General features: G+C 42.3%; 1 protein-coding gene across 1 annotated transcript in view; it reads left to right on the forward strand.

Annotated features, from left to right (window-relative positions):
- Nucleotides 1-12,682, forward strand: part of LOC117748002 (nidogen-1-like) — a 27,973-nt gene extending 15,291 nt beyond the window's left edge. The window contains exons 11-20 of the mRNA XM_034557614.1: nucleotides 468-611; nucleotides 2,008-2,136; nucleotides 5,238-5,477; nucleotides 5,571-5,743; nucleotides 6,822-6,948; nucleotides 7,670-7,841; nucleotides 8,681-8,838; nucleotides 8,961-9,084; nucleotides 9,342-9,454; nucleotides 11,598-12,682. Coding sequence (XP_034413505.1) covers nucleotides 468-611; nucleotides 2,008-2,136; nucleotides 5,238-5,477; nucleotides 5,571-5,743; nucleotides 6,822-6,948; nucleotides 7,670-7,841; nucleotides 8,681-8,838; nucleotides 8,961-9,084; nucleotides 9,342-9,454; nucleotides 11,598-11,743 — 1,526 coding nt within the window. The 3' untranslated portion in view covers nucleotides 11,744-12,682. The remainder of the gene's footprint in view (nucleotides 1-467; nucleotides 612-2,007; nucleotides 2,137-5,237; nucleotides 5,478-5,570; nucleotides 5,744-6,821; nucleotides 6,949-7,669; nucleotides 7,842-8,680; nucleotides 8,839-8,960; nucleotides 9,085-9,341; nucleotides 9,455-11,597) is intronic.
- Nucleotides 12,683-13,626: the final 944 nt, after the last annotated feature.

Genomic DNA, 13,626 nt, shown 5'->3' on the forward strand with positions numbered 1-13,626 from the left:
ATAACATTTGATAACAGCAAATAAACATAACGGTTTTCTTTCATTCATTTCTTTGTTAATAAGGTTTTTGTTTTTTTGTCTTTGATAATTTGTTTCTTGTAATGTGACATTCTGATTTTCACCATTTCAATCCCATAATTGATCACATATCCTGCAGACTCCTCAGATAATTTTAGATCTTTTTTTGGGGGGGGGTGAACGATACTGAGTGTCTCGATGTATAAAAACAGACGCAGACCAAAAGTATCCACGTTTTATTTTTGGCAAAATTGTTTCTTTTCATAGTTTTTGGCATGAAGCGTATCTGAGATCCATAAATCCACCAAGAAAGGAAAGCCGCTGACGGATGAAGTGAAACTTTTTCTCGGGTCAGACGGCGGTTATCCCTCCCAGTCCTCCCATTACTCCCAGTCCTCCCATTACTGTATGCTAGCCGCCCGTCACTCTGCTAACGTGTCGCCCTGCAGCGGAGAACCGGCCGGCGGACCACTGCCAGAGAGGAAGCCACGACTGCGACGCCCCCGAAAGAGCTCTCTGCAGCTACAGCGGCGGCTCGGCCTTCGTCTGCTCCTGCCTGCCGGGCTTCGTGGGGGACGGTCGGGTGTGTCGCGGTGAGTTCAAGGGGGGGTTTGGGAGGGGGGGGGGGGGGGGGGAGTCGCCACAGACTGCCGACCTTCAGCGTTGCGACTTCGCCGTCGACCCAGATGCTTTTAAAACCATCGAAGGTCAAAGCTGAAGGTCAAAGCGGCAGAACGAACCAAAAACATTTTGATTTGTTTTTGCCCCGAAGGATCAGCAATCCGTCCCCCCGGATACTCAAATTCGGAGATCTGCACGTGTCGTGGAGGGACATTTTAAATTAAAAAAAAATCCGTTTTACGAACAGTCGCCATTTGGACAAATGTTTAAAAATGACAAGACGGATGCCGTTTTGGACAAAGTAGAAATAATTCTCCTTTTTTTTTTTTTTTAGAATTTACTCCCTACTTTTTATTCATGACTATTTCAAACGTAAATAATACATTTGGTGTCTGAATTATTCTTTTTTTTTTAATCTCTTTTTAAAATAGTTGTTATATAAGAAAAGAAAAAGGGGGAAAAAAAACATCAATGCAAAAACTTTTCAGCGCTCGTCTCAAACAGCCGAACTCGAGACCTTCTGTAAGAAGCACCGCGGGCCCCTCGGACAGGAAATGTTCCCACCTGGACAGGAAATGCAGACTTACAGCTGTTATTTATATATATATATATATATATATATATATATATATATATATATATCTCCTCTGACTCTGAGCTGAAGAATGTTCATATGTGGAGAGAAGAACTTTCTTTTTTTTAACATGTTCTTTACTAAATCTCTCAGTCTAGTTCTAAGTCATAAACAATCTCAGTGGGGCAGTTGAATTATATTATTTTGCTCCCTCAAAACAATACTTCTGCAAATGTGTATGAAAAGAAAAGTAAAAATTAGAATCTAAGACACAAAAGGTCGCATAATTAAAGTAGAGAAATTAATATAGCAGGTTTGTTCAGTTATAAACGGGTAGAAGTTTTGTAGGGTAACCTTCACTAAAAGGTAACGTAAGATAAAGAATGTAAAAAAAACAAGGTTTGTTGTATGAATTATTATTTTTTTTTTATGGGATGGATTATGATTGAAGAGCTAATGGAGGTATTGTTGTGGTTTAATTGTGCGTTCTTTAGTTATTTTCCCTAAAGAAAGACAACATTTAAGATTAAATATCTTGGTATATTAGTATTTTTGGCAAGATTCTCCAAAATGGCCACCGCAACGCATTACTGTAAATATAAGTGATCCAGGACAAAGACTACACCAATCATTTTAAAGTACCTTTTGAAAGGGACATTTTAAGTGGATTTCTATGAAGATTTCTTTTGGAGCCTAGTGGCCATTAGTGGAACTGCATCTTAAAGCACCGAAGGTGGCGCTGGACGTGTCGGGACATTTCCCTTCATCCTTTGTGGTTTTTTTTTTTTTTTCAGACGTGGACGAGTGTCGGCAGGATCGATGCCACGCCGCCGCCTTCTGCTCCAACGCGCAGGGCTCCTACAGCTGCCAGTGCCATCCCGGTTTCCATGGCGACGGCTTCCAGTGCAGCCCCGCGTCCTCAGGTAGGCGACTTGAAGGAAATCACAAGTTTCACCGCGATGAGATGTTGTTATATCGATGCTTTGGATGACAAAGTCTGCCGCGGTCGGACGGCGAGCTCTCTCTAATATCCATAAAAAATAAATCTAAGTGCATGGTGTCCCAGACGTGCCATGGAGGGAATTTCAACATAAAGGCGCATCTTAAAGATCGATATTTATCAATATTATCACTTTGCATCGCTGATATTGGATCATCGATCGAAAATCCATCTTTCTAGAAATTAACTACATTTAAACTTAAGATGAGATGGAAGAACTATTAAGATCCTTTTACTTTAGTCAAAGTACCACAATAACAAAGTGAAAATACAAGGAAAAGTCCTGCATTCAAACCTTACTTAAGTAAAATAATATAACTATTGTCAACTAAATGTACTTTAAGTAAAAGTATTCATTGTGCAGTTAAATGTTCCCTGTCTTTTCCTATTACAGTACAAGTACCTTGAATTAGTGCAGCGCTTGAGTAAATGCACTTAGTTACATTCCACGAGTGCTTAATGGGTTAAAACCTGTAAAAAGCATCAGCGTGATTCTTTTTAAAGACCTGACTGACGAAGAGCTTTGAAATGTTGCTCCGACAGACTGAAGTTGCTTTTCCAGACGTTGCGGAGACGGATGGACGCTGTGTACACTCAGCAGAGTGTAAACACTCGGCTGAAGGTCGAGGTCACGGAGCGTTGGAGGATGTTGATGAAGTGATGAGAGCGTCAACAGATTCCCTGTTAGACTCAACAGAACCTCGACGACGCACAGCGGAGGGCCGTGCTCGAGGCTGCGCGTTCAAGCCTCTGGGTTTCGAGGCTCCGTGTTTCGAGGCTCCGGGTTTCAAGGCTCCGGGTTTCGAGGCTACGCGTTTCGAGGCTCCGGGTTTCAAGGCTCCGGGTTTCGAGGCTCCGTGCTCGAGGCTCCGGGTTTCGAGGCTCTGGGTTTCGAAGCTCCGGGTTTCGAGGCTCTGGGTTTCGAGGCTCCGTGTTTCGAGGCTCCGGGTTTCGAGGCTCCGTGTTTCGAGGCTCCGGGTTTCGAGGCTCCGGGTTTCGAGGCTCCGTGTTTTGAGGCTCCGTGTTTTGAGGCTCCGCATTTGAGGCTACACGTTTTGAGGCTCTGTGCTCGAGGCTCCGTGTTTCGAGGCTCCGTGTTTCAAGGCTACGTGTTTCGAGGCTCCGGGTTTCGAGGCCCCGCATTCGAGGCTACACGTTTGAGGCTCCGTGCTCGAGGCTACGCGTTTCGAGGCTCCGTGTTTCGAGGCTCCGTGTTTCAAGGCTACGTGTTTCGAGGCTCCGTGCTCGAGGCTCCGCGTTTCGAGGCTCCGCGTTTCGAGGCTACACGTTTGAGGCTCCGTGCTCGAGGCTACGCGTTTCGAAGCTCTGGGTTTCGAGGCTCCGTGCTCGAGGCTCCGTGCTCGAGGCTCCGCGTTTCGAGGCTACGCGTTTTGAGGCTACGTGTTTCGAGGCTACGCGTTTCGAGGCCCCGCATTCGAGGCTACACGTTTGAGGCTCCGTGCTCGAGGCTACACGTTTCGAGGCTCCGCGTTTCGAGGTCCCGCATTCGAGGCGACACGTTTGAGGCTCCGTGCTCGAGGCTACACGTTTCGAGGCTCCCCATTCGAGGCTACGTTGACGCTGTTCACCAACACCCCAATTATGACTTAAGAAGTCTTCAGAATAAGTACTTTAACTTTGGATACTTGAGTATACGTCCACAAATACTTTCACTCCATTATAAAGTAAACCAAAATGAAAAGATCTGTTCCGTCACTACACTACGTTTGTTTAGCTTTCGCTTTCCTCCAAAGCGACTTCAACCACGAGGACGCAGCTCAAAACCTGCGAGCAGGGGTAGTTTCCAGTGGTAGGGTGATTGTTGTTGTTGTTGTTGTTGTTGGTTTGGCTTCGTCCCAAAAGCTGCAGACTCCTCCAGTGATTCCAGGTGTTTGCAGCTCACTCACTCATATTTTCGTCCTTTTTATTTAAATTTTGTTTGAGCCTGTCCGGCCTCTGGAGAGCCGTAACTCTCTTTCTGTCCACGTCCTCCTTTCCTTCTTCTTCTTCTTCTTCTTCTTCTTCTTCTTCTTCTTCTTCTTCTTCTTCTTCTTCTTCTTCTTCTTCTTCTTCCTTCTTGCGGTATCTCGTCTTTTCGTCTGGTTGTTGTTGTCAGGCGCGGCGCTGCGAGGACGCGCCGCCGTCTGTCAGGCCGTGTTATGGCTGCTCCCTTGGGGATAAGAGTGCGGAGGCCCTTCCAGATGTCACGGCGGCCCCTTCGGGTGAGACCGCAGGGATGAAGATGAAGGGCCTCCTGCTCGTCTTCAATCCCGCGGTCCTCGAGACGATATTCAGTTATTTATATATTGACTCGCATCTTTTTGAAAATTCCGCTCTTTTCTTTGTCGGGTTGTGTATAAATTGTTCTTTGATTTTGTCTCCTGTGAAAAGAGAAGGAACAAAAAGTAAGATAAATAATTATTATTATATGATAATGGAACAGGAACTTAAATCATTAATTGGATCGGTTTCTGGCGTAATTCATGTCGATATCCAAGTGATTATTTCAACTAGTAAACTAATAATAATATAATATATACTTTCTGACTTAAATGATGTGTAAAGCGAATTTAACCCAAATGTTATGAATGTAGTCACTTTGAAATAAAATAAATGTAAAAATATATTTTTAATATATATATATATATATATATATATATATATATATATATATATTTAAAATGATTCCTTTAATTATAAATCTGTGCTGAAAATGACTCATTAATTTGTTTAACGGGGAACACCTGTACTGTACATTTCTCACAATTGTATTTTAATAAAATTTTAAAGAGGCTTCATCGGCTTGGGAAAGTGTGAAATTATATCAAAAAAATATACGTACTTTAATTAACAAATTATAATAAAGATCTACTAAACAAATACAACAATTGAATCAAATATATTTAAGAAATAGATAGAAATAGAAATTTTATATATATATATATATATATATATATATATATATTGTTTTTTTATTAAACAACTTCTCCGTCTCACTCTTTTCTGTTATTTGTTTGTTCCCAGAGCGCGAGAAGACCCCGTGTGAGCGTCACAGGGAGAGCGCCCAGTCGGCCGCCACCGGCGCCGGTATCTCGTCCTTCTTCCGCCCCCGGCCGGCCGCCGGTCTGTACGCCCCTCAGTGTGACCAGCGCGGCGCCTACGAGTCCACGCAGTGCCACGCCAGCATCGAACAGTGCTGGTGCGTGGACGCCAACGGCCGGGAGATCCCCAACACCCGCACGGGACCCGGCAGCACCCCTCTGTGTGAGTCAAGCTGGTTTAGCTTTCTAAAAAAAATACATATATATTACATGTATTCTTTCCTCATTAAACTAAAATCCGCCATGAACTTCGCAGGCATCGACCAGGCAGTGACCCCGGCTCCGGTGGGCCCGACCCCGCGGCCCGACGTCCACCCTGTCGCTCCGGGAACTCACCTGCTGTTCGCTCAGAGTGGGAAGATCGAACAGGTGCCTCTGGATGGGTACAACATCCGAAAGGAGGAGGCCAAGCCTCTGCTGCACCTCCCGGTAAGACGCCTCCAGTAATGTGACCACGACCGCCAACTTATCCTCCAAAATATATATATATATATAGATTTATATGTAGATCTTCTTCCATTAATGTTGATTATTAATATTAATTTTGCCTCTAAATAATAATAAACCTGCAAAATGACAAGAACGTCGTCATGAAAAGCATAATTTTTAATTTGTCGATGTAAAACCAGAAATGCTCGCTTTTGTTACGATATTGTCAAATCGGGTTCTGACGTATTGATTCCAGTTATCGATCAAATCCTGGATCACATTCTCGCATTATTTGTGTAAGAAAAGAAACTAGTTCATCATCGGGCCGCGAGATGAATGCTAACGTGTCAATGTTTACCGTCTTTAGTTTAGCACGTTAGCATGCTAAAATTTGCTAATTATACTGCTAGCATGGCTAAAGAAAGAGCATATTCTTCAACACATTCAGATGCCATAAAAGTAGCTCCGAACTTCTTCAAGGAGTCAAAAGGTGTCGCGGTTCTTAACAAATCACCGGGTCTCATGAATTCAGAAACAGTAGCGCTAGCTGTTTCCCCCTGCTTGCGGTCTTTGCGCTAAGCTAGGCTAATATCCATCTCATGTTATATATATCCTTCCTAAACGTGGGACTCTTCCTTTTAACCCTTTTTACCAAAATCTAATCCTCATCAAAGGATACTTCCATACTTTTTATTAATTTTAATTTTTTTAAAGTTTAATTGATTCAGAGTGAATGCCGAGAGAATGAGCCACTTGTACGAGTGGGGAAAAGGAATTTATTGACTTTGGAAAGTTTTTATGATGACGGCATTCAGTCCACACACACAAACACACACACACACATATGAATGAGCATTCCTGGTTGCTGTGAAACAATCCTCCGATTGTTCTTCGACATATTTCAGCATCAGAACTCAAGTTAACGCGTTGACGCTCCGCGGACGAACACAACCCGTCTCCGTCGGCGCCGTCGTTCTGTCGCTGCCGACACAAAAGGCTCTTTTTTTAAATTTAAATTTTGAGAAAAATAATGCAAACTCCAGCTGAATGAAACCGTCTGTCTCCCCCCCCCCCTCAGGACCGCGTGGTGATCGCCGTGGCGTACGACTGCGTGGAGAAGATGGTTTACTGGACCGACATCACCGGGCCGGCTATCAGCAGGGCCCGCCTGAGCGGAGGAGACATCATCCCGGTCGTCACCACAGGTGACCTCGCCTCACTGGTCCAGTTGTCTTTGGAGAGGCCGAGTGACTGATCCTACTCCTTTTTTATTATGAGGCCAAACAGGAAGTAGATGGGTTTTGTGTGCAGGAAAACAGGCGTTTGCATCCCATAACGAACCTGTAATTAATGTACGGAGCATTTTCTGATCACACGGATGCAAATTGGGCAAGAAAGCTTAAGTTATAAAGCCCTTTTGAGAGGTCCTGGACTTCAAAGTCCAAGAGGTTTGGAGAGCGTCCACAGTTTGAAGAATGTAAATCTTTTTAAGGATTTCAGAGGTTTTCTTTTAGTTTTAATAGATAATATCTGCTCGGAGCTTGGAAACCAGCTGACACTGTGTAGACACAACGGAATATAATTAATATGTATATCTTAATTTATGCAACACTTGACCCAGGTAAAAAAAAAAACATTTAAAAATTAGACAATTACAACAATGTTAATCATCAACGTGGAAATAAAATACCCCAAAAATGATAGAAAACGCCAAAGACTTATTGGAAATACAATGATGAAGGAAACGGATGAGTTCTGTGAAGTGATTTTTAAAAGATGGCACTGATCCGGCCAGTTAAATAATAGTAACCGTAGTAACCGTAGTAGCCGGTACCTCTCTGACCGCGACGCGATCCGTCCGACCTCTCTGACCGTGACGCGATCCGTCCGACCTCTCTGACCGCCGTCTGCTGCCGTCGCCCTCAGAGCTCCAGAGTCCCGAGGGCATCGCCATCGACCACGTGGCCCGCCTCCTCTTCTGGACCGACTCCATGCGCGACACCGTGGAGGTCTCGCAGCTGGACGGCAGCCAGCGCCGCGTCCTGTTCGACACCGATCTCATCAACCCTCGGCCCATCGTCACCAACCCGGCGTACGGGTGAGCGACGAGGAAACCAGCCGGGTCTTTTTCAACCGCAACGTCTACTAGAGGCGTCGGCTGAACCACAATACCAGTAGGAACAGTGGTGATGATGATATGAGCTAGGAGTAGTGGTAGTAGTAGGAGTAGTGGTACTAGTGGTAGGAGTAGTGGTAGTGGGAGTAGTGGTAGTAGGAGTAGTAGTAGGAGTAGTGGTAGTAGTAGGAGGAGGAGTAGTGGTAGTAGTAGTAGGAGGAGTAGTGGTAGTAGTAGGAGTAATGGTAGTAGTAGTAGTAGGAGTAGTGGTGGTAGTAGTAGTAGGAGGAGTAGTGGTAGTAGTAGGAGTAGTGGTAGGAGTAATGGTAGTAGTAGTAGTAGTAGTAGTAGGAGGAGTAGTGGTAGTAGGAGTGGTAGGAGTAGTGGTAGTAGTAGTAGTAGTAGGAGGAGTAGTGGTAGTAGTAGGAGTAGTAGGAGGAGTAGTGGTAGTAGGAGTGGTAGGAGTAGTGGTAGTAGTAGTAGTAGTAGGAGGAGTAGTGGTAGTAGTAGGAGTAGTAGGAGTAGTGGTAGTAGTAGTAGGAGTAGTAGGAGTAGTGGTAGGAGTAGTGGTAGTAGGAGTGGTGGTAGTAGTAGTAGGAGTAGTGGTGGTAGTAGTAGTAGTGGTAGGAGTAGTAGGAATAGTGGTAGGAGTATTGGTAGGAGGAGTGGTAGGAGGAGTAGTGGTAGTAGTAGTAGGAGGAGGAGTAGTGGTAGTAGTTAGTGATAGAAGGTAGTAGTACCCTAGTAGTTGGTAGAAGTAGTTGTAGAAAGGAAACTAGCAGTACCAGTTTGTTCTAACTGGTTTTGTCCTGTTGGTGCAGGCAGCTGTTCTGGGCAGACTGGAACAGAGACGGGCCCAAAATCGAGATGTCCAACATGGACGGGACCGATCGGACCGTCCTGGTGAAGGACGACCTGGGGCTCCCCAACGGTCTGACCTTTGACCTCGAGGAGCAGCAGCTGTGCTGGGCCGACGCAGGTGAGACCCACCAGACAGGACCCTGAACCCCCCCCCCCCCCCCCCCCCCCCCCTCCACTCTGATCCATTCTCCCTCACTGCTGCTCATTGATTGGTTGATTGATTGATGGATCGGTCTGCAGGAACTCGTAAAGTGGAGTGTATGGATCCTCACCGCCGGCTGAGGAGGCCGATCGTTGAAGGCATCCAGTACCCCTTCGCCCTGGTCTCCTTTGGAAGGAACCTCTACTACACCGACTGGAGGAGGTGACGCTCTCACGTACACATTTAGGTCCAGGGACAAAGTGGTTTCCTATAAATATTCAGATGCTTTTTGTCTTTTCAACACATCAGGATACATTTGCGGGATTCAGTAAAATAATAATGTGGTCCGAGTGGACTTTAAAATAAACATCCCGGCTGTAAAGTGCTGCTTTACAAGATCTCCGTTGTTTGACTGGACCCGTCACATAAAAGTGTGTTTGACGATCCAGACGTCTCCGTGTGGTCGCGCGTGTTTTCAGGGAGGCGGTGGTCGCCGTGGACCGTCACTCGGAGAAAGAGACGGAAGAGTTTCTGCCTCAGAAACGCTCTCGGCTGTACGGCATCACCACGACGCCGACGCAGTGTCCACAAGGTACGGCTCCGGTTCATGTTTTATAATTATACCGGGTGTGTAATATATATATGACACTTTCTGTCCCTGAAATATCCTCATTGGTGCTACATGTTTTGTTTTTTTATCTGTATAAATATGGTTTCCTGTATATTTTGGTTTCCTGACGTTCGGTTAATAGTGTGTAATTATGTGCGACAAACAATGTGTTTGTGTGATTTCGCCCAAAAAACATTAAATAGAATAAAATAACAAAACATTAAATAGAATAAAATATCAAAAAATTAAATAGAATAAAATATCAAAAAATTAAATAGAATAAAATAAATTAAAAAAATAGAATAATAATAAAAAACATTAAATAGAATAAAATAACAAAACAATGAATAGAATTTAAAAAAAAACATTAAATAGAATAAAATTCAAAACATTAAATAGAATAAAAAACAAAACATTAAATAGAATAAAAAAACTAAACTTAAATAGAATTAAAAAAAAACATTAAATAGAATAAAAAAACTAAACTTAAATAGAATAAAAAACAAAACATTAAATAGAATAAAAAAACTAAACTTAAATAGAATAAAAAACAAAATATTAAATAGAATAAAAAAACTAAACTTAAATAGAATAAAAAACTAAACTTAAATAGAATAAAAAAACTAAACTTAAATAGAATAAAAAACTAAACTTAAATAGAATAAAAAACTAAACATTAAATAGAATAAAATAACAAAACAATGAATAGAATTTAAAAAAACCCATTAAATAGAATAAAAATACAAAACAATGAATAGAATAAAAAAATACATTAAATAGAATAAAATAATAATTGTTTCTCCGCGGAGAGGGATTTAGAAAGGCATTGCAGCACTGAATGCATTTCTTTGTGTTCCCAGGCTAAATAATCTCCGTATGAATCTGAAATGTATCTCTCGGCATATTTCTGCTCGTAGGCGGGTGCATTCGTGCGTTCAGCGCCCTCCCACCCGTGGAAGCCACAGGGCGACCCGGACACCGGGTGAGCTTTTAATGGCGTCGATCTGTGCTGCTCCGATCCCACGGAGCAGCACAGATGCACCCGGTGACCGTGCTAATTGATTCCAGATGCACAGAGTAACGCGGATGTATATAAGCGTGGGAACTCTGGGTGAAGCGACCTCAGGGAGAGGGGGGGGGGGGCAGCTGTGGACGCCAGCTGTGGGCGAAGGAGACTCGCAGCTGGTGCCGAGAACCCCCGAAAACTATCCAGCAGAGGAGAAGCGGCTTCGCCCGTCCACCTGCTGGATGGTGAACTGTTCCTCCACTTCCTGTTTGACTTGGCAACGCGGTTTGAATGCTGATGGGAGGCGGTCAATGCACAACTCCGGCCTGTTTCTGAGGCTTCAGGTTCAGATGCAGCTCTCCAGAGGTTTGGGGAGGTTTGGGGAAGTCTAGAAGCCCAGAAATCGACTTGCGGGTCGGGTGGTATCGCCTACCGAAAGGAGGCTAAATGACGTTTCATATCTTTCCTTGTGGAGATATTTGGGAAGCATTGGAGAACACTGACCTGTAGAGGTCCCTCTTGACCTTTTTAATGCATTTCCCGCTGCCTCCTTAAGGTTCTCAACACACTGACTTCATAATGGTGACGAGTAAAATGACACATCGTCGAAAATGTGCTCCACAAGCATGAAGGTGTTCGTTTACGATGACGTGAGACCAAGAAAAGGAGAAACGTCGAATTTTTTTTAAGCTTTAAATGAATAATTATGGTTCAAAAATAGTTTTGAGTTCAATTTGTTATTGAAAGACAACAAAATACAAGAAACATTAAATCGGTCACAGTGATTTTCAAACAATATTTTTTTGTATGCCAAACAAATTTATGCTATTTTTTTTTTTAACATAATATTAGCAATGAATGTCAATGCAATTAATTTATTTTTTTAAATTAAAATAAAAAGCTTTTTTTCACCACATCCTTTTTGTTTTATCTTTTTAATTCAGGTCTAGTTTTCAATGCAAAAATTAAATAAATAAAACAAATTCTAATTAAAATGCCACATGGCTCCATATACATGACACAAATAGCTATAAACGTTACGGACATAATTATATTATAGATTAGTTTTAATTGCACTTCTCCCGTGTAACGAAGCCTCCTGACATTGTTCCCCGTCAGCCTACAACTACTGCGCCAACAATGGCGGCTGTTCCCACCTGTGCCTGCCGCGGCTCGGCGGCTTCACCTGCCGCTGCCCGGACGCCGTCGACGACCACGACGACGCCGCCGCCGCCGCCGGCCGATGTGCCGAGAGGAGCCTGTGAGGTCATCGTGACGCAAAGCAAACCTCACACACACACACTCGGTGTTTTCTCCATTTCTCTTTACTTGAATTGAACTTTTCTACGATCATCTTCAGAGTCGTTTTCTGGCCCTCGAGAGCGGTTAGAGGTCCTTTAACTCGGGTTTTGGTTCACGAGTGTTTGTAATCGGACTCCTGGTTTAAGTTTTCTCTCTCTCTCGAAATGAGAAGGAAAAAAAAAGCGACACGATATCTAAAATACAGGGATTTTTTTTATTATCAAACAGCCAGCAGGTAAACTGAAAAAAAAGAAACGTTGATAATTATTCGAAAACGGTTTTGAACGACGAGCTTCGCGTCGTGTTTTCTTTTGTTTTTTGTGTATTTTGTGTATTTTAAAAGTGAAACTTTATTGATTTTCTTTTTTATGTAAATGTGGTCTGAAAGATAACTGCGGAAAACAATCGGAAAACATTCTCAAATGTTTTGCAATGATACAAATATTTGAGGGAAAGTTTTTGGGGCCTTTTTTAAAAAATTTTTTAAATGTTTGACATTTAAAAGGCGTCTTTTTTTTTAACCTCCACACTCGTCTTAAAAAAAAAAAAAAAAACTCAGAAGTTGTTCCTGGACAGCCAGCGAGAGTCAAAAAAAGAAAGAAAAGCAGACGGTATCCCAAACTTTAAATCACAAGCCGTTATTGTTCCTGGAACGCCTCCGATCACCTAATCAATATCCTGTATTAGAGGAAAAGACATTTAACCTCATTTGCCCAGGAAATGGTATGAAATATCACATTTTTGGGGTTAATCCAAATATATTTTGAACCTCATTTAGTAAAAAAGAAAAATGGAATGAAAGTTGTGGGAAGAAACAAAAAAAAATAAGACTTTTAAGTTTAAATATTCGATGACGCTTAATTTTCCATATTTGGTCACAAATGTCGACGACTTCCTGCTAACAGCCAATCGAAAAGGGGGCGGAGACGACCCGGTGTGACTCCAACACTTTAACGATAATTTTAAATGTGATTTAATTGCAACGACTTGTACGGGATATCGTCTGTTTTCTTCTTTATTTTAAAAGATCGCAAAAGTCTGAATTTTTTTTTTTTTTAAATAGCCAAAAACATCTTCCCGTTTTAATTTGTAATGAAGTGAATATCAGAACTAAATAAGAGCAGATTTAGTATTTTATTTTTTGGGAAGAGTTTAACGACGACTACAAAGCTTCTTAAAACTTACTGTGTGTGTTTGTGTGTTCTTTTTGTATCGTTTGTGCTACAACTCTGTGTATGTTTTATAATTATATGAACTTGTAAATAATTACCTGATATGCAGATGACATTCTCTGATGTTTTCAATGCCGATGTTGCCTGAGATCGATGCCGGATGCTGTGAAGGTGTGTGTGCGCATGTGTGTGTGTGCGCGTGTGTGCGCCCGTGTGTGTGTGTGTGTGTGCGCTTCTCGTGTCTCCATCGTTTTTACAGTTCACTGAATTTCATCTGAAATAATAAAATGAAAGAAACGACAACAAAGTCCTCAAAATCACTTACAATGAAATGAGTCAAATTTCTAACCATTTTGACCATAAAACCAGGAATTAAAGTCAATTTTATTTATTTTTTTTATCTTTATCTGAATTTTAATGTTTTCATTTTAGCATAAATTCAAAAAAAATATTTAAACATAACAGAATTGTGACCAACTTGAAGAGAGCGAAACAGGTGGACAAACTCTGTTTTATATATATATTTTGATTCTAAACTCAAGGTCAATTTAACATTTTTAAAAGGTCAAATAAAAGTTGACTTTCCTCTTTCTTTTTTACGTGAGTTAGAAATAGGGATAATATTAGAGTTCATCACATGAATGGTTGCAACTGAAAACGCTGCGGGAATTTAC

The sequence above is a fragment of the Cyclopterus lumpus genome, chromosome 1 (assembly GCF_009769545.1).
Source record: "Cyclopterus lumpus isolate fCycLum1 chromosome 1, fCycLum1.pri, whole genome shotgun sequence".
Classification (NCBI taxonomy): Eukaryota; Metazoa; Chordata; class Actinopteri; order Perciformes; family Cyclopteridae; genus Cyclopterus; species Cyclopterus lumpus.